The sequence below is a fragment of the Falco peregrinus genome, chromosome 9 (genome assembly GCF_023634155.1).
Source record: "Falco peregrinus isolate bFalPer1 chromosome 9, bFalPer1.pri, whole genome shotgun sequence".
Taxonomy (NCBI): domain Eukaryota; kingdom Metazoa; phylum Chordata; class Aves; order Falconiformes; family Falconidae; genus Falco; species Falco peregrinus.
This window is the reverse complement of record NC_073729.1, coordinates 1,051,003-1,071,379: the sequence shown is the minus strand read 5'-3', so window position 1 is coordinate 1,071,379 and position 20,377 is coordinate 1,051,003. Positions and strand designations below refer to the sequence as shown.

The following is a 20,377-nucleotide window of genomic DNA, read 5'->3' as shown; positions in this document are numbered from 1 at the left end:
CTGCATCATAAGGCACGTTCCTCTAAAAAGACCCCCTCTTTGTCTGGTGACATGCATTCATTCATACTGTAGCAACATGTGCAGTGATGTGGATATGTACTGCCAGTCTCTGTCTGGCCTACCTGAAATTTCACAGCCTGCTGTCTCCATGTTCTAGCAATGCCTGTTAACCTATTTGTCGACTGTGCTAGGCATTAGGGAAGGAGGGAGGAATGTACTCAGTTGCTAGCAAGTTGTGTCTCCTCTGTCAAGCTCCTCCTGTGTGCTTCTGATCCTGCACCCACTTGCCAGAGGAGGCTGTGTTCTTTGCTGGAGCCTTCCTGTCCAAATAGCACCCAGGGGCTGTCCTGACCCCCTGACCCTCTGTCTGATTGACTTCTGTGCTGGTGCCAAGCATCCCTATGGGAGGGGTTGCTTGATTTCCCACAGGCTGACCTTATGGCTGTTTTGCCTTTGGTCATTTCAGGAAAGTAAGTTACAGCATCCCACAAAGCACAGGTGCTTTTTGCAGACTAAGGTAGTATTAAAGGAAATGACATGGTATGTTCATCTCTGCTCATTAAATAAGAATTATCATGCCCAGGAGTAACATCCTTGTCAGTCTCTGTAGATAACAGGAAGCAGAGTTAGTTTCTAAGCTTCACGACTCATGAGTGTTTGTCAGAGCAAAGGTGACCTTAGCTGTGGCACCACACTTTGCTCTTAGATAATGTCTGAATTAATTTTTTTCATGTTGCTAGCACCTGCATGCTTTGTGTATCAGACATTTCATTGTGCTGGGCCCTTTGGCTTCCTGCCATGGTTGAATGAAAGGATGCTGTCTGTTTATGTTCCTGAAGACATCTGAAGATTGTAACTCTAAAAAAAAAATTACAATTAATATATTATTGCCAAGAGGCTACATCGTTAGCTTTTCTTTTTAATAGTAGTTACCAGGAGGAATGGCCACAAGGTTAAAGAGCTATGCCAAGTGGTGAACCAGCTCTCTGTTGCCCAGAAGCATCTCCTTTGTTGTCTGTGGATTGTTGTTCTGAGACTTAAATTCTGTAGTAGTGTATCTGTGGTTTACAGATCTTCTGTGCTGTGAGTTTCTCCCTGCCTCCTGATAAAAGGAAGGGGGTGAAACCAGTATTATTACTGATAATATCATGCCTTGAAATGTCTGCTTTCTAGCTGATAAAATAAATGACAAATACTGTTATGCTTTGAAAAGCGCTGTGAAAGGTATCTGTGAAGTTCAGATCTTAAATAGCTGTGTGTCAGAAATGTTCAAAACATCACTGTATTTGTACAGAGATGGGAGTTGTTTTTAAGATCCACATATATCTCTCAGATACTTTTGGTAGTGGTGGAACATGAATGAAAATGCAATAGCTTTCCCCAAATCACTTGATGTATGGACCCTTTGTTTAAGATTAAAAGCATCTTAACACCCTGTTAACATCTGGTAAGTTATATAGGCAGTGTTCGGTTAAGTAATATGGAGAAATAAATAATTCTAAAGTAAGAGTGGAGAAGAATGTCCGTATAGCGATGGAAACTCTCATAAATGCAATCCATTGGATAAAACAAAAGAAAATTAAATTGTAATGAAAATTTAGTTTCTAAAGTCATTCTTTCTCTTTTGTTTTCCAGTATAAATATAGAGACCTAACTGTACAGGAGACAACCAGTGTTATTACTCAGTACAAGGACCTCAAACCTGTCATGGATTCATATGGTTAGTGTGTGCATGAGAAAATTTTTCTTATTGATTTGTTTAGATATATTGGGTAGTTTTTGTGGGGAAAAAGGAGATTAAAATTAGAAAACATAATTTCAGTTTCTCTTCTTGATCTTTGACATCAATACTTCCTTAGAAAAACAGTTATTTTCTAAAATAACCTTTCTATATTACTGAGTCTGTCTAACATGCCAAGAAGCATTGCATTTTTCACAGCTTAACTTTTAGTCAGTTGCTCAGTGATGTCATATCAGTTGTTGTTCTGAGATTGTTGGTATTTTACAAATTCGACTTTGCTGTCATGTGAAGATACTTTTAGAGTTCTGTTTAGAAAGAACTGTAAATCAATGAACAAATACTTCGTTACATGTCATTGTGGCAGTTCTTAATAGTACGAAGAAAACAGTCATCTGTATAGAGGATTGGTATGTAGGGTTTTGCAATGTAAATTAATGATGACAATCACTCTTTGTTAGCTATTTTAAAGGCTCTGAGTAAATTTGGGTGCATTGAATGAAGGTGGTGTCTGGAGTCAGCTCCAGAGGCTGAGGGCATGGTTTCACAAGATACAGTGAGCCAGCATAGCTGCTGAGGTCATCCTCCTTCTAATCAGTTTATTTTAACTGTCACCTGCGGGTTTCCTCTGTGAGCTAATTTATACTACTAGTATGTCATCAGAGATTTTATGGTCTCCTGCTTTCTAAATTCTAAATCTGGATTGAGAAGTATTAAGAAGGGACATGGGTAGCTAAAGATAAATTAGTTTTAACTTGAATAGCTGCAAGCCAGCAGCTGTCATGGAAATAAAAACTCATGCAGTGACTGGACAATCAAAAACAGTTGTAAAAGGACTGCGGTTGGAAAGCCATACACAAGTTTGCATAATGATAGTGACCAGAATTCCAGATGGATTTGAAGCTGTAGCAAGAAGCCCGTTTGTGTTACCTAATTCTAAGCTGCCTGGCTAAGGCTGAGCATAGAACCATGTACAGATAATTGATGCTATTTGAAGCCATGAAATGAGCAACAAGAAGATGGTTACATTGCTGTTGAGATAGTTTTCAAGTTTATATTAATAATGAAATATATACCCCTGATTAAGTCCCAACATGTTCTACCTGCAGTTGCAGAACACTAGCACCAAAAGAATTGTACATAATAAGTTACATTTGAAGTATGACTAGAAACTTTCAGGTAAAATTAGTTTCAGCTGAATAAACAAAATTCTGGTAATAAAGCTTTTATCTTCCTACTGTATTGGATCGAAAATATGGGAAAACTTAAATACAGCAACTCAGTAAACTGAGGTCAGGGTTCCTGTGCAGCTTGTGAACTAGGACTAAGGTTTGACAGCAAATCAAGTGCTATGCTTTTCTTCCTCTTCAGTGTATTATTGTTTGGTTAAATTACCTTCACAGATTATGTAATAAATGGCTGTGGCCCAGTAATTTTCAGTATTCTTGCTGACCTGTTTGTTTGGAGAAAGTATAAGTAATTCTAATCCTAAAATGACAGTTGCTTTTTAAATTAAATTTGAGTTCAGATTATCTTTGCAGCAATTTGTATGATTTGCAGTTTGTATGGTTCCAACATGTTTTGCGTGGTCTCTGAATTTTTATTTATAGTGAATGTAGTTTAACAATTATTAGGTATTCATTTAGCAGAAATTATTCATCAGAAGTTACCCGACTGTAGTTAATTGTTTGCTAGTCCATGCAATCCAATCTATGCAAGAGCAGAGCCTTTCAAGCTGAGTTTATAGATCTGTAACTTCTGAAGACCTATGCTGATAAATAGATGGGGTATAACCTGAACAGAGATTAACGTAGCAAATAAGTTTGTTTTGAAAATACTGTATGTTCCCTTGCAGTTTTTAATGACGGTTCATCAAGGGAGTTGATGAGCCTCAGTGGAACCATTCCTGTGCCTTACAGAGGTATGTGGTTTTTATCATCATCATCACTACCATTGTTTTCCCAAATTACATGAAAAGCTATTTAGATTTGTTCAGGTTCAACTTAACTACTGCAGCAATCACTGTTTTCTTGGAATCCTTTATTTGTCCAAAGTATAATGTTTTAAAGAAATTGTTCCCTATCTTTCCTGCAGAATAAAATTTTGATGTTGAGCATTGCTTCTTCAGTCTTGTACAGCTCTGTAACTTCTCTTATCTTTCAGTACTGCATGTTTCTCAAGCTTCTCGATTGAGTGAGGGTCGCAAACCATTTATTGCTGCAGCTAATGATAATTCAGATTAGGGTCTAGTAATGTTGCATTGTAGAACAAATGAGATAATGTATTAGTGGTAAATTATAATTGTAAATCAAATTGTTCTGAAAAATGTTGAGTTCATGGCCATAGTGTGAGCTCTTTGTGGAATGTTATTAGTAGATTTTGTCTTCTGACTCTATGTGGTTGAATTAACTGGATTTAGGAGTTTTTTTATAAATCTTGGATACAAGAGGACAGTTGAAGTGTTCGAATAAGTTCTTAAATCTTTCAAAATATCTTTTCTAGGTAACACTTATAATATCCCAATTTGCTTGTGGCTGCTGGACACCTACCCTTTCAACCCCCCAATTTGTTTTGTTAAACCCACCAGCTCTATGACAATAAAAACGGGGAAACATGTTGATGCAAATGGAAAGATATACCTCCCTTACCTGCATGAGTGGAAATATGTAAGTACAGGGAACTTGAAATTGCTCAGTTCTGAATTCCTTCAGATAGTTTTATAATTTTTAACAAATAATACAAAAAAAAAAAAAAAAGCCCAAATAGAGTGGCCCTCTTTGAGATGTTAAACCATTTTAAAAAATGAAAACGACTGCTTATTATTTGTAATGTCTTAAAGTTCAGGATTTTGCATTCTGTTGCCTGGTTAATCGCATCTTTAGTTATAGCTTGTCTAATTAAGCAGTGCAGCATAGGTGTCCTTCCCTGGCAGCACACTGATGTGAAGATCTGTGAGATGAGAATATTTATGGAATGGAAATTATAAATTCTGTTAAAACATCTCTGGGCTGAAATTAATCTCTGACTGAAATGGACTTGTATGAGCAATTGGACTTCTTTATGCAGACATTGCTGGAGCTTCAAGTATATGGATGTATTTGCTTTATCAATAAATAAAGGCATTGAGCAGTGCAGGCCTTAGAGAATTGTCACCAAAACATGGATTTTGTAAAGAAGATAAACTGTGCTGACAAGGTCAGAAGAATGGTACAAGATGCAACCTCAGCAAAAGCTATGTGCTGTATGAAATGGAAATGTCTGAAAACTTATTTATCTGTACTTTTTTCATGTAGGAGCGTGGATCTAAGTTTTTTAAGAAATATTATAATCCATCATGGCACAGTCATCTTCAGTTGTTTATTGCCCTGCAGTTGATATGGACCCATGTATTGCGCGGTTTATTCTAAGTGTAGATGCTACTGCAGGTGTGTTGTGCTATACCATTTTGAATACCAGCTGGTGGCCGGGTTTGGTATCTGTAAAGGAATCCAGAAAGGTAGTTATATTTGCCCAAACACAACGTACATGTCTCTATGTGTGTATTATCTATCATCTGTCTAAAACCCACAAATAAAAGGATGGCTTTTGAGAGATGATGTAATGGTATAATTTTGTTAATATAGTCAGTTAAACTGTCTGTTAGAAAAATCAACTATTTGTGATTTGCTTACCCTCACAGCCCCAGTCAGACTTGCTAGAACTGATTCAGGTCATGATTGTTGTGTTTGGTGAGGAACCTCCAGTCTTTTCTCGACCTACTGCTTCATCAAGCTACCCACCATACCAGGCAACAGGCCCACCAACTGGTGAGTAATCATGACTACTAATTTCTACAAACACGTTAATATTCCGAAGTGAATGTTGCTTTGCATAGTTTGTCAACAAATTATGTATTCCCTTTTAGAATGACTTTATGTATTGCTGGCTAATGAATTCACTTGTACTGTACTTGACCTTTTTGAAATATGTTGGAAGAATGCATGTCGTTTTCCAGCTTTTAGAAGGAAGGGAATAATTAAGTTTGTATTTAAAAAAAAAAAAACACACAACAAAACATGCACAAACATGCCCCCAAGCCCCTTGAAACAACCAGTAACCTGTCAGCATTCAGAGGTATTATTAGAAAGAGATTATTCAGATAACTGTATCTTAATTTTTTTTATTCTGATAATACAAGTCCATCTGTTAAGTTTCCTGCAACCATTGATTCCATAAATAAAAGCATAACTGCTTCTGTTTCCTATGTCCATGCTCCTGTTTGTTTTGGACTTTTAAATTTTTTAATAATTACTAGCTGAATATAAAAAAACTCAACAAACTGCCTTGTGGTTTTTCATTCTCCTCTGTTGATTTGGTACTCTGACTTGGTATCCATTCTTATTTTCTTGCAAAAATTCTCAAGACACTTAAAATCTTTCATTTATTTAAACTTCTGGAGCAGGCGTCCTCAAACTTTTTTAACAGGGGGCCAGCGCGGATGAAGGGGCAGGGAGTCATCCGCGGCTGCTTGGTTTCCCCCCGCAACCCCCGGCGGGGTGTGTGTGTGTTTGTAAATACCGGGGGCCAGATTGAGGACCCTGGGGGGCCATATCCGACCCATGGGCTGTAGTTTGAGGACCCCTGTTCTGGAGGCTTGGAGGCACCTTATTTTAAAGACTGGGGATAGGTGCTTGAGGTAAAAAGGGAAGTAGGAAACAGAAAATCCTAGAAATTCTGCATTGGGTGGGGAAAAAAACCCCGGTAGAGTAGACCTGCTCAAGGCAAAGACTGGGGTGGGAGGGGAGGAGGAGAAGATTAGGTGCAGATAGTTTAATGATATTATAACAGTTCCACATTCATTTAATGATAGAGTATCTGTATTTGTGGTTATATATTTTTGCTGTATTTTTAAGGCTGTGTCTGTTTTCTGTTGAAATGTGACTTCTGTCAGATCATAGGGTTCCATCTGAAAAGCTGAAGTACAAGTTAACTACAATTTCCAGTGGAAACCATTTTTTGACAAGGTCTTAAGTTCTTAACATGCGAGAGAAGGCATGGCAAACATAAATGGGATCACTAGGGGTAGTTGGATAAAAGTGTTTGGGACTTCTTAGCTTGTCAAGTGCTACCCTACCTGTAAGAGCACTAGGTGATTCTGCTGTTTGGATTTTCCAAGAACAGCAGGTGTCAGGACTAGTACAGTTTTATTAGAGACTGTGACCTGTATTGTGCTTTAAGGAAGGCCTGTCAATTGAAACAAACTTAGTTACTCTTGTAGTCATTCAGTGCTAGCATAGCTGACATAATTTTACTGGAAATGTTTCAGGATTTTCACAATGTTAATAGCTACTTAGTTTTGCTACTGTAATTGTTTTTTCCTTATTTTACAGACATTTAGGTTTTGGGGTTTTAAGTGCTAGATAAACTGTTTAAGAAAGAAATTAAGCCCTCTTTTTAAAAAATAGAATTGTTTAAAAGCATTCAAAGATGAAAATAGCTCAGGGTTTTTTTTTTTTAAATCTATTTGTAATCCTAAAATTACTAGAAATGGGGAGTAAACATGCAAAATAAATATATAGATACGTTGCTAAGGCTGTTAAAGACTTAGGCATTTATATGTGTTGATAATAATTTTTTAAAGTGTAACTTCTAAGTAGCAGAAATTACTGGATAAGAACATGGTTGGATTGTTAAACAGCTAATCAACTGTGAAGTCTAGCTACTCTGAAGGTACTTAAATGATACACTTGTTATTTAGTGAGTGGAGAACAATGGTTATGTTGGAAAGGTTATTTTCTTTCTTCAGATTGTTTATATATCTATCTAAGAAGACAGTTCTCCAAGTGTGTCATCTTTAACAACACGCCTTTCTTTTCTCTCTTTCCCTAAATACAACTACTTGTGTATTTTTAAATCAATAACCATTTTTATTCATGCAGTGGTTAGGTTAAAGTAATGATTAAGGGAAAAAAAAAAAGTGCAATGAAAGGTGCCCTAGCTAGTTCTAAGGATGTGTGATTGACTTCAATTATAGTTCTCATGCTCTTCCTCCAAATAAAACACTCCTGAAAATATTTTAACCACAGTTGATAGGTAGAGGTGCAGTCTTCAGAAATGCAAAATTTGCCTGCATTTTGTTTGCCTTTGGATACAGAAAGGAAATCCTAATTGGTCAATACATGGAAGGAAGGTCTGCTGCAGTTTAGTCCTTACGTGTTTTGAGGGGTAGCAGCTGCCTTGATCAGTTGGCACAGGGATAGCTCACAACAAATATCTGTATGTATTCCTCTTGCCAAGCTGCACCAGAGCAGCATGGGACATATCTGGGAGCGTTGTGAGATATGATGGTGTGGAAGGGGAAGTGAGGGGTTGCAGGGTATGCATTTCTGAGGGGTTTTGGCCAAGGAATGACTTCTCTTACTCTTATTGTTTTGTTATGTTATACTGTATTCGTTGTTTGATAATAATTTTGAGAAGCATCTTACTACAGCTTAATGTATATGTAATCTTTATATATACATATATATATATATATATATATAAAGCTACTGAAAAGTAAAAAATATATAACATCATTATTTTATTTAGCTTCCTATGTGCCGGGCATTCCAGGTGGAATATCTACCTTTCCAGCAGGAAGCACTCCAAACCCAAGGTTAGAACCCCTTTAAACTATCATCATTTACCTGACAGTTTTCACTAAATAGTATCTAGTCTTAGTTGTATTATCTTATGGTATATTTGTTGTATAATTGTGTTAGCAGCTCTTTTTTGAAAAGCGAGGACTGAATTCTTGTCAGTAGCCAAAAGGAAGTTTGAGAGAGGTTTAGCTTTCTTTGTGGCTTGCTTCAAATACAATATACTTGAGTGATATATGTATTTTGAAAATTATTACCTAACTCCCAGGTGCTGTCTTGCTTCATTCATATATTGGATTAGTTTTCATAAGGTTGATATGTTTACATGATACAGAAAGAAATGTATGCCTACAAGCTGTTTTGTTTATCAGGGTTGTTAGTATTGTTTGGCAAATTGGCAACTCAGGGCATTGACCAAAATGCAATTGCCGGATTAATACAAACCTTGACTCCAATATAAATGCAGACTTAATTCAGAGCACTCTTAAGAGAATTTCAAGGGCACAAAATTATTTTAAAAGCTTTTTAATAATATAAACCAAGACTTTTTCTTTAAGTATGATAAATAATAGTTTGGAATAAAGCTTTTCCAGAAAACTTGCAGTTCTTTCTTAGCAAATAGTAAGATGCTGATCGCTGCTATTATAATCTATCATGATAATCCATCATAATTAATTATTTTTATTATTAATATCCTGATGTCCTGGTTTTGTGTTCGGAGCATGTGAGGAGTTGCTATAATATAAACTTAAAACCCTGTAAGCATTAAGAACGTGGGCTAGTATGTTTTAAGAAGTGAAAAATGGGGATTTTGCTAAGTTCTTACGGCTAGTTTTTTCCTCCTAAATATGTTTATTTAAAGTGCCCTTAATGAATAATAGAAGAACTTTTTTTGAAATAGTATCGTTTATGAATGAACAGAAATGTTTTTAAAACTACTGAATTTGTAGTTATTTGGAAAGGCACGGAATATGGTTTTTTATATTTTACATATGTTCTTGGACCATTTTGTTTACTTGTAGCCATGGTTAATATTCTCCTGTATGCAGGTATTTGTCAGTCTAGTGCTGACTAATTTGAGTCCTTGTTTCAGTTGATAATAAACATATTATAGGAAAGTATTGTAGATTGTCATGGTGTATGTCATCTCGCGATTGTTTCGGTGAACAAATGAATAGTTTTGCTTTCCTTCCTCCTTCAAAGCAAGGCTGGGAATTTCTGTAGGAGTTTCATCTTGCAACCATATTTTGCACATTTTTACGTTTACATAAAGCAGTTCAGAAGTCATCTTGATAACTATTCTCATATTAAAAATCATTAAATTGAAATTGCTGTTTGTGAGTTTGTAGCTGGAATAATTTATTTTGGATACTTTTGGGGTTTTGTATGGCAAGTTAGAAATGGCATGGCAAGATTAAGAGATTAAAGAGAATTTAGAATTATCCAAATGTTTGACCAGGCAATAACTAGATAAGGTTTCAGATAAAGTGATACCTTCTTAAATCATACCAGAAATATAAATTGTGAAGGATGTTAATGTGAACAGGAAAAGAGAAAAAGTATGACTTGGCCTGCAATTAGAACATTTTATTACGTAAACAGATGTTGAACACTGTGACATAAAGATAATATACACAGATGATATTTTACACATAGTTACATAACATTAGCATATCTTTCTTTGTCGAAGCAGCTACCCAAACTATTCTTACCCGGGTGGTGTTCCATTTCCAGCAACCACTAGTGTTCAGTACTACACTTCTCAGCCTCCCGTGACTACTGTTGGTGAGTAGCTTTGAAAGAATTTCTCTGAAGTGAAGCTTCCCTCTATGACTGATACATAAAGAAAGAAAATGGAAAAAGGAACGTACTGTTATTAATCTGACCTTCCAAAGTATTGCTTTTCAATGTAAAAGTTATTCGAGGGAAGAATAAAATACGTTTTATGTCCTTTACCTTGTATTTTATTCTGTTGGGAACTTGATAGATTCATGGTTTTGTGCAATGCATTGTGTGTGTTCTATGAATGTTTTGAAGACTGTAACTACCTTAAGTTGGGTTTTTTTCTCACTCTTTAACTGTAGGTGACTTGTGATTGTCTGTGTTGTTCTGTTTGTGGTCATGGTTGCAGTGGTTTGACCCTGTCTGAACACAGTGTGCCCACTAAAGCTGCTCTGTCACTCACCTCCTCAGCTGGACAGGGGAGACAAAATAAAACAAAAAAGGCTTGTGGGCAGAGATAGGAACCAGGAGATCACTCAGCAATTACCATCAGGGGGAAAACAGGCTTGACTTGGGGAAATTAGTTTAATTTATTACCATTCAAATCAGAGTAGGATAATGAGAACTAAAAATCAGAACTTAAAAACACCTTCTCCCCACCCCTCAGTTCTTCCCAGACTCAACTTCACTCCTCATTTCTCTCCCTGCTTCCACAAAGTGGTGCAGGGGAATGGGGAACGGGGGTTACAGTCAGTTTATCACGTTATCTCTGTTGCTCCTTCCTCCTCACACTCTTTCAGTGCTCCAGTGTGGGGTCCCTCCCATGGGAGACAATTCTGCATGAGCTTCTCCAATGTGAGTCCTTCCCACAGGCTGCAGTTCTTCGTGAACTGCTCCATTGTGGGTCTCTCCCATGGGATGCAGTCCTTCAGGAACGGACTGCTCCAGCGTGGGTCCCCTGTGGGGTCACAAGCCCTGCCAGCAAATCTGCTCCAGCGTGGGCTGCCCATGGGTCACAGCCTCCTTTGGGTACCCACCTGCTCCGGTGTGGGGTCCTCCACGGGCTGCAGGTGGAGATCTGCTCCACTGTGAACCTCCATGTGCTGATGGGACAGCCTGCCTCACCGTGGTCTTCAGCATGGGCTGCTGGGGAATCTCTGCTCGGGTGCCTGGAGCACCTCCTGCCCTCCTGCCCGGACCTGGGTCTCTTCAGGGCTGTTGCTCTCACATATTCTCACTCCTCTCTCCTGCTGCAGTTGTTGCACAGATATTTTTTTTTCCCCACCTTCTTAAAGATGTTCTCTTAGAGGCGCTACCACCATTGCTGATGGGCTTGGCCTTGGCCAGCAGTGGGTCCATCTTGGAGCTGGCTGGCATTGGCTCCATCGGACATGGGGGCAGCTTCTGGCATCTTCTCACAGAAGCCACCCCTGTAGCCTACTGGCTTCCAAAACCTTGCCACACAGACCCACTGCAGTGGTTTATAAAAATGGTTTTGTCCTTACTTAATCATCTACTGGACTTGCTTTATTTAGACCTTATGTGTGTTTTTTTTATTCCAAGTCATAGCTATCTGAAGCAGAGTTTTCCAATGTGTTGGAATGAGTTTCATTTTTACTAAATTTCTTCTCCAGCCTCTAAACTGTTACTTCTTAATGGTCCCTACTTGTGACTTCCTTCTTTCTTCAGCAGCAGGATCTAGGGTATTAACATGGATCTTTTCCCAGTCTGCTGCTCCCTTGCCCTTTGCTAGCAAAATAACTAAGCTTGGTTTTCACCCAGCACCTCACTTCTAGTGTTTGTGTAACAGATTGGGAACGAGTAATAAAGGTCTTCTAGTTAAGTAGGAAGTTGGTGCAGTAACTTCACAACTGGATGATAGTCCTTTAGGAGCAGATATATGGTAAAGGATGTAGACTCTTTTGTCACCTTGTTCGAGTATCAGTTGTTTGTAGTGTCTTGCACCATAATTTAAAAGTGCGTCCATAGGTTCTTCATTTAATTTGTAAACTCCCAGTTATTTATACACGCGCTTTTCTCCATAACTCTGTGTACTTTGAAATTTTCGTTCACACACATGGGGGCAAAGCAAGTTCACAGCTTGGCAAGGGAAGATAGATGTTTCTGCTTTACTCTTAAAATATCTGAGAGTTGTTCTGTTACAGAATTTGGAAACAACAGTAAGTTGTATGTTGCATACTTGTGCCTGATCGCATCCTTTGTGTCAAAGTTTGTTCAGCCTTCTGAATTAGAAGAGTCTTCCCTGAAAGCCATCGGCTGTTTCATGGCCATCTCCACTCTGAGGTGACACGTGTCTGTCATGCCCACTGCAGGAAAGCTGCTGTCCCACTTCAGCACAGTACTCAAACAGTATACAGTTGGGAGGCTGTAGTTGGGTGTTTGAGAATTAGTGGTCTCTACTGGCTCTCTTGTAGGGAGGTGGTAAGAACCATTCTAGGGAACATTGGCTTTCTGCAGCATCTTTCTCAGATGCAAGTTTTACTTTTATGTAGTAGAGAGTTAATTTAAAATACAGATACGGTCTTATTTCACTTCTTTCCCTCATTTTCATGCCCAGTGAAGATGAACAGTGGTGGAATATCTGCCAAGTATTATAGAAGTCTTTTCAAGTCCCGAGTGAGATCATCTGGTCCCATGTTGTAAAGCCAGATTTTGTAGTGGCAGTTTAACTGATTAATTTGATGCAGCTAGGTAAAAGTTATACACCTGTTATACATGGTTTATCTTGTGCCAAATGAAATGCAAACATGTCTCTAATCATTCACTACTTACAGTACTGTTTGTTTTTTTTACAGTGCAGTAATGGTTTTTCTTTCAACTGAAAATGTTTATTTCCTCTACATGTTGTTTGGCTGGTTTATTTTGATAGTTTATTTGGGAGCATATCAGGTGCTATAACTTCAGAGTTTTGTATGCATGGTGGTGGGGTGTTTCCTATGGTGAGCATAGTTTGAATTGAATGAAAATACTAACTCAGAGTAGCTTAAGTTTTCACTAATAACTGTTTTCTCAAATAGTCAGGCTTTTTCTTTCTGTTCAATCATCTGCCATTAATTACCTAGTAACCATGCAGTTACTGGTCTGATGATTCTGTAAGGTCATTTCTGAAACCAGACTCTGCCTGGTAAAGGTTAGAGGTTTCAGTGCCCTGTGGATTTAATGGCTGCGTGCCATAAAGTTTCCCCCAAGCTGGGCTAATTATGGAAGTGACAGAAAATACAAAGGGTTCATGCTCTTTAAGAAGATACGTAAAATCTAATTGAGCTGTATTTAAACGATCCTTCATATGTTCAAAGACCACTTTCCTATTTGTTGGCATTTCTGTGTGGACTTTTATTGTCTTAGGTGTCTTGTGATTGTATTTTTTTTCCCATGTCCTACTTTACTGTTAAAGGGAGCCTTGTATAAAATCTCCCAGAGTGAGGGATATCAGACAAAAGAAAAAGTAGAACTGATAGCTGGTTCTGACGCTGTACTCAAGAATAATTCATTATGTAAAGTAAACAGTAACTGAAATCATGCTAATGCTGTTCTTGAAGTGAAATCAGGACCTTTTTGTGTTGATTTGGAACATGTATGTTTACAATTTTCTGCCTTAAACAGCAAGTCCTAAAAAGTGAATAAATTCTTTGTCCCAGATAGTTTTACTGGGTTTGTTTTACTTCTCACTGTAGAAAGTACTGTTCTTTTCTCCTTTTCGTAAGAAGCAGCAATGGTGAATTCCTGGCTTTGTGTGTATGGTGCCATTTGACAGCTTCTGTTGCTGATTCTAATAGACAGTTAACCAAATACTAAGAATTACCTTGTTGACTGGAAACAGGGCAAATTGCTTAAGCCAGAACTGTAACTCAGATAAAATGTTGGGATGTTTATATTTTCATAAGACTCTCTTTGCACCAGTTGATTAATAATTTAGTCTCTCTTTTGCATTAGTAGTTAGCTCATTTATTTAAAATTATGTATGTTTTGGTGCAGTTTGTATGTAAAGTGCTTACATTAGTAATTACCAAAATCTGATATTTTCTTAATTTTGGAAGAATTTGGTGGTTTAGTAAGCATGATGTGCATCTTCCCATAGTTCCTTTCCTGTCATCTGCATAGTTTTATTTTGCCATGTATCTGGCTTGGTGCAGGTTTTGTGGGCAGGAATAAAAGGCATAGGAAAGAGATATGAATTTATGCAGTCTTGTTCTGTTAGCAGCAGAAATCCAAAAAAATCTTCTGGATGTTTTAAAGATTCTGAGGTGTGCAGTCCTGTCAGCAACAGTTTGCATTTGTTAGTATAAAAATACCAACAGACGCTCCAAATAGTGTTGTGTTTTGTTGTGGTTTTTTTGGTTTTGTTTTGTTTTTTAGGTTATGAAGCTACCCCAACAAAAAAATAATTTTCCATTCAGATGCTTGTTTCTTAAGGCAGAGTTTAGGTTTTAAAACCTGTTCTGGATTGTTGCTGATTATCAGGAAGATACCCAACCTACCCCAAGAACACTTTAGTGCTGAAATTTCACTAGACAGCCTACCCTTTTCCTGAGTAACTGTGGTAAAATTATTGTAATCTTATTTCTAGCTAATAGTAGTTCAGTTATTGAGTACTATTAATAACTAGCATAGCAAAAATATGTTTATCGCTGTTTATCTCAGTGTAATTTAGTCTACAAATACCAGTCTTTGAACTGCAGTGTTTACATGGCAAAATTAAGTTTGACTTGTCTGCATTTGCTTCTTATGAGGGCCTGTGATTATTAAGAACAGTGAAGAAGTGGACTGGATTTCTGCTGACTTGAGACACTTCTCTTAGCGTTTGGGCAGGAAGAACAGAAGATATTCTAATGGTTTTGTCTTTAGCTACATAAGATTCACAGGAGCCTTGATGAATGCTTTTTCACTTTAATTTTTTTGAGATCTAGGGTACTGGGAAGTATGGTGTATGTAATGCCATAGCAACTTAAGGGTTTTGATAACTATGTCTCTGGATGAAAGGACACTGGTAGAATTTCTTTTTGCAAATTTTCTTTCCAGTTACAGAACTTCAAATCACTCTACACTTCATCCATAAAAGTTGGAAAGTTTAGGCCCAAAACTTGCTATAATTCTTGCTTTATTAATAGTTGTTACAATTCAGGTGAAATTTCACAGATCTAAGAGGTGTGAGGCATAAGCATGGGAAAACTGTGACACTCCAGTTTTTCTCATAAAAGAATGGTTGATAAATACAACCTGATAAATACAGATACAATTTTGCAACCAATAGCCACTTTACATTCTCTAAAGCCATCCAGGTTTCCTGGTCTGCAGATACACAGCACTTCCTGTGACAGACAGAAAGGATTTACCTTTCTAATTGAAAAGGTGTTCGTGACAGACTCTTGAGATTAGGTAATCCTATTGAAAGACTGATTTGTAAAAGCAATAGTAATAATCAGGTTTAAATGTAAAAGCCTCTAGTGCTTCAGAGGGAGAGGGGCTAATGAAATATATTAGAGGATTTATTTTCTTCTATTGTTTTCTAATATTGCTGCATTTAAATGTGTTTAATAAATTGGAATTACAAATTGTATCTAGCAATCAAAACAACCAAAAAAGGTGGTGGTTGTTGTAACTCAGTTACATAGCAACCTATGTTGCTGTTTAACTGTAACACTGATCATTTATAGAAGCTAGTTATATAATACTAGAACAATATTGGCTAGTAGCTACTAGCAGGTTAGTAGTACTAGGTTTACTAGTGCTAAAATCACTAGCCTGAGTTTCTGGGCACAGTGGACCAAGTGAAACTGGCAAATTAGTGTATCTGCAATCAAATTGTGTCATTATCTTTGTCTTACGTAAAATAGCTATGCTTACTTTGTTAGGATCAAATTGTGTAACTAATTCTACAGAATTCCTGTATGCTTGACTAACACTCTTTATTCTACTAATATTAAAGAACTATTTTATTCAGAGAGAATTTTTAAGTGTTCTTCATGGGTGCCATTACCTAATTTTATAAACTATGCTCCTCACATCCTGTTCCAATGACAATAACATCCTGCAGAAGTTTAAAAAAAAAAGTATAACACTGAACATGTACCTAAGACTGCCATCTGATTTTAAGTCTGCTAGACTATATCTAGAAACCATATGCTAATACGATTGGCAAGATTTCTCTCTTTCTGTCTTACAATCTTTTAATAAATGTTGCTTGTTAAAGTAAGATTACCTCCATAACAAATGTTCTGTATTGATGCTGATTGTTTTACTTCTCTCCTATACATGCCCTAGGATGGCTGAATGATAATAATTGTGAAACCAGTTGGAAAGACTAGTTCATATTGTAGCTTTTCAATCACTTGATACTGTCCAGTAACCTGTCACTTTAAACAGACTCTGCTATTAGATCTTCATAAATATAAAGGAAAGCAGTTAAGAGCTTTTTCATTGAAATTATTTTGGTTAGCTTAGTGGGCATCTATTTTTATTAATCTTAAAGAAAAACCCAGTGATTGGCAAGCCTCAAGATAGAGTACCTACAGAAAAATTCACTGGCTCAAGCCAACTGTTACACATAAATTGTGGTTAAATACATATATTCATTAAATCCTATAGAGTTTACCAGAAATTTATTCTTCTTTAAAGGGACTCAGACTAATAACATTCATAGACTTTTGGGGAAATGGCCAGCCCACTTTTAGATTAAAGGAAGATTGTGGATATAGGAATAGTAAAGTGAATGAATGTATGCATATTCTTAAATTTACTTGTGCGCATCTTAGTGTGGTTTATCTCACTGTGGTCCCATTGTTTCTGAAAATTATTATGGAAAACAGTTTACTGTCTTACATTGCTAAAGTACATAGAGCTGGCTAGCCACTTGTTTTTTCAAACTGGCTTTATACTGAAGCCAGTGCAGAATGGAGTTAATGATACACTTGTGAATTTTCTTGTGCAGGACCCAGCAGAGATGGAACTATCAGTGAGGATACCATTCGAGCTTCCCTTATTTCAGCAGTTAGTGATAAACTGAGGTGGCGAATGAAAGAAGAAATGGATCGTGCACAGGCTGAACTCAATGCCTTGAAACGGACAGAAGAGGACCTGAAGAAAGGACACCAGAAACTGGAAGAGATGGTAACTCGCCTGGATCAAGAAGTGGTAAGCTGGGATGAAACACTGCTCTGTATCTGACTGTTCCTAGTAGTGAACAGAAGCATGTCATTAATTCATTATTAAGCATGATAGAAAAAGCTTCCAGTGTGTTGCCTTTTGAATATATATTCTCTTTCCCAGTTGAGGAGCATGTGTTCAGACTGAAGCAAGTCAGAAATAGCAGTGACTGTAAGATGGATTGTCCTGCACATATCTTAGGAATGTCATCGTTCAGTAGTAGAGGAACAGTATTATTTTGCCCCATCCTTCCTGCAAAAGATGTCAGTGGTGTGAGATTATTTCATAATTGTGTCTCAATTTCTGGGTATTAATGTGAAACAGCTGGAAAACATTTCAGTGTCCTACGGCAGACACACTGATTTTAGTCACAGTCTCCTTGTATAACCTGCAGACTTTTCCCAGACAAGAGTCTCTCCTACTCAGTATGCTTAGAAATCCCTGCAGTTTTTCATTAAGGCCTGACATCTTCTGCTTAGTTCATCTACTCCTTGTATTACTGCTTGGGAGTAAGATTTTGGGATTGATGAGCAGTTTCTGAAACCAGCTCAGTGCTCAGGTGTGGTTTAAAAAAATAATTAGAAATTATTTACCAGGACTAGAGAACAGGGGAAACCATTATGTCACCGTATAAATCTGTGATATGCCCACTTTAAATGTAGTGTGTCGTTCTAGCCTTACCTTTGAAAGAAAGGGCATAATAGAACTGCAGATATTTGATGCAATTTGATGATCCAGCATATCTAGACAGCTTCCGTATAAAACATGACTAAGTAAGCTAGGACTTCAGTCTGGGAAAAAGACACTGGGGACAGAGTGTGGAATGTGGTAATAGTCTATATGGCTTTGAGTGATATGAAGAAAAACACAGTGGTGTACAGTCTCTTCCAGTGCATTAGCTGTGGGACATCAAAAATATCAGCAGGCAAATTCAAAAGTAACAAAAGGAGGTACACCTCATACAGATGCAGTGAAATTAGAGTTACCATTAGTGGGTAAAGCCAGCGTATTTTGTTTCCTGTCAATGCAGTTAATTGTTTGTTTGATCCATGCTCAGCAAATTTGCATAGCAACTTACTCCAAAAGACACATTTCTAAAGAATTTTTTTTTTTACTTTGCTTGCATTATCTTTAGCTATTTTAAATGGTTATTTTTCCTTATGTGGCATCTTCAAAATGCTTAAAGACTGTTAGCATGCCTTCTCTGTAGTTATAAATTAGTAATGAATTGACATTATCTAAAATAGCCTTTATTTTCTTAAAATGAAAGAATCCAATATCTATAGTTTGGTAGCTCTTTCTTTTGGAAAAATCATCGTAGAGATGAGTAGAGAAGTAAAGAATCAACTGGTGTGTCTAAAAATCTTTCATCTCGACAGTTGTATCACAAGAAGAAATTCAGTTCTCAAGACCTAAGAAATAAACATGCAATTGTTTTTAGGCTGAAGTTGACAAGAACATTGAACTTCTCAAGAAGAAGGATGATGAGCTCAGTTCTGCTTTAGAGAAAATGGAAAGTCAGTCAGAAAATAATGACATAGATGAAGTTATTATTCCTACAGCACCACTTTACAAGCAGATCCTGAACTTATATGCAGAGGAAAATGCAATTGAAGACACCATCTTCTATCTTGGGGAAGCATTGAGACGTGGAGTGATAGATCTAGATGTTTTTTTAAAGGTAGGTTTCTTGGGATGTTTTCAAGATGTGCATTTTAAATGTGTTTAAATACTTTAAAATTTTTTGTTCAGCTTGTTAACATTAGTGATTCCTGCACAGAGGAGGATGTTGCAAGAACATGAATACTTCTGTGTCAAAACATAAGTTTTAAAAGAGGAATTTCAGAATTAAGATAAATGACCAATTTTTAAAAGCATTCTAGTTAAGAATGTGTTGACATAAGCTTTCCATTGGGCTTGCATTCCCAGTTCTAGAGAAACTAAGGGTTCTTGGAGTGTTCAGGCTGCTTTTCACTTGCAGTCTGTGGATACCTCTGCTGAGGCAGCCAGTGGACTGTTAGAATCGTAGTGAAAAAACCACACCAAACCAAACCTGGACAATTTGTTCCCTTTGGTTGCTGTCCTTAATGCTGAAAGTTTTCATAACATCTGATTTAATAACATTCCTTTATTTTGAACTTTTGTGCATGATGGTGGCATTTGAAATAAAACCAGTTGTTGCTTTTGAAGGATTAAGAATACTTCTTAACATGAAGTAAAACTACACAAAATGCGTATGTCAGAGTAATTAATGTTGCCATTGGATCTGGAAAGATTAGTGTGCAGTGCAGAAGTGTTAATAGTCTGTACTGGGGCCACTGGGTAACGAGAGTTACCAGTCCTACCTTTTTCTAACAGTTGAGGATCCCCCCGAGTTACCACTTCAGCTTTGCTTTTAAATATCCAGTGTACAGTGCACTACATAGAGACATAGTATTTCCTTCTTGTGTAGCTTGCTAGTTCTGTTTCTTCACTGTTAAAAGACCTGTTCTCTGCCCCATGGGAAGGGCATCAGTCTGACTTCGCATTGAAGTACATTGCACATATTCTTATCAAATAGAAAAGTGGTAGAGTTAATAATTAAAATAACAAAAAATGCACTATAGTGATTGCATTTGGTAGCTATCTACAAGTAATCTCGAGCCAAGAGAATGTCATTTAGTATACTAATGTATTTAGTGTTTCCAAAAAAATAACATCCTATTTGGGTCATGGAATGTGTTGTGCTTTGAAAACGCGTATTGTAATATAATTAAGATTATATCAAAACTTTCCCAATAGCCACCTGTTCTTGTTCTTTTTGCAGCATGTACGTCTTCTGTCTCGCAAGCAGTTCCAGCTGAGGGCATTAATGCAGAAAGCAAGGAAGACTGCTGGACTCAGTGATCTCTACTAAACTCTCGGACTTTGACTGGGAAGTTAGATTTCCTTATGAAGCAGCCATTCTCTTGATACTTCTTTTAATCAGTAGGTGCCCAGAGTAAGTTATTACATCATTCAAGTGGAAGATATTTTGAATCGATAATATATTTTCTTTTTGGTAAAGACTAGCTTTTATTAATGCACTTTCTATCTCCTGTAGTCTTTGTGCTGGTGGACTTACGCAGAATAAAACTTGTTTTCTTCCTCTACAGAA

At 37.1% G+C, this 20,377-nt stretch overlaps 2 protein-coding genes across 4 annotated transcripts in view; both read left to right on the top strand.

The window, feature by feature from the left end:
• UEVLD (UEV and lactate/malate dehyrogenase domains) overlaps positions 1-3,647 on the top strand; it is a 26,791-nt gene extending 23,144 nt beyond the window's left edge. For both annotated transcript variants that reach the window (XR_008748882.1, XR_008748880.1), the window contains exons 13-14: positions 1,636-1,720; positions 3,594-3,647. The gene's annotated coding sequence lies outside the window, so the exon portion shown is untranslated. The remainder of the gene's footprint in view (positions 1-1,635; positions 1,721-3,593) is intronic.
• Positions 1-20,377, top strand: part of TSG101 (tumor susceptibility 101) — a 22,654-nt gene extending 2,277 nt beyond the window's left edge. The window contains exons 2-10 of one of the 2 annotated variants that reach the window (XM_055814765.1): positions 1,636-1,720; positions 3,594-3,659; positions 4,241-4,404; positions 5,418-5,544; positions 8,306-8,372; positions 10,046-10,140; positions 17,027-17,229; positions 18,683-18,922; positions 20,048-20,377. In XM_055814765.1, coding sequence (XP_055670740.1) covers positions 1,636-1,720; positions 3,594-3,659; positions 4,241-4,404; positions 5,418-5,544; positions 8,306-8,372; positions 10,046-10,140; positions 17,027-17,229; positions 18,683-18,922; positions 20,048-20,137 — 1,137 coding nt within the window. In that variant the 3' untranslated portion in view covers positions 20,138-20,377. The remainder of the gene's footprint in view (positions 1-1,635; positions 1,721-3,593; positions 3,660-4,240; positions 4,405-5,417; positions 5,545-8,305; positions 8,373-10,045; positions 10,141-17,026; positions 17,230-18,682; positions 18,923-20,047) is intronic. The other variant, XM_055814766.1, reaches the window with a different exon arrangement.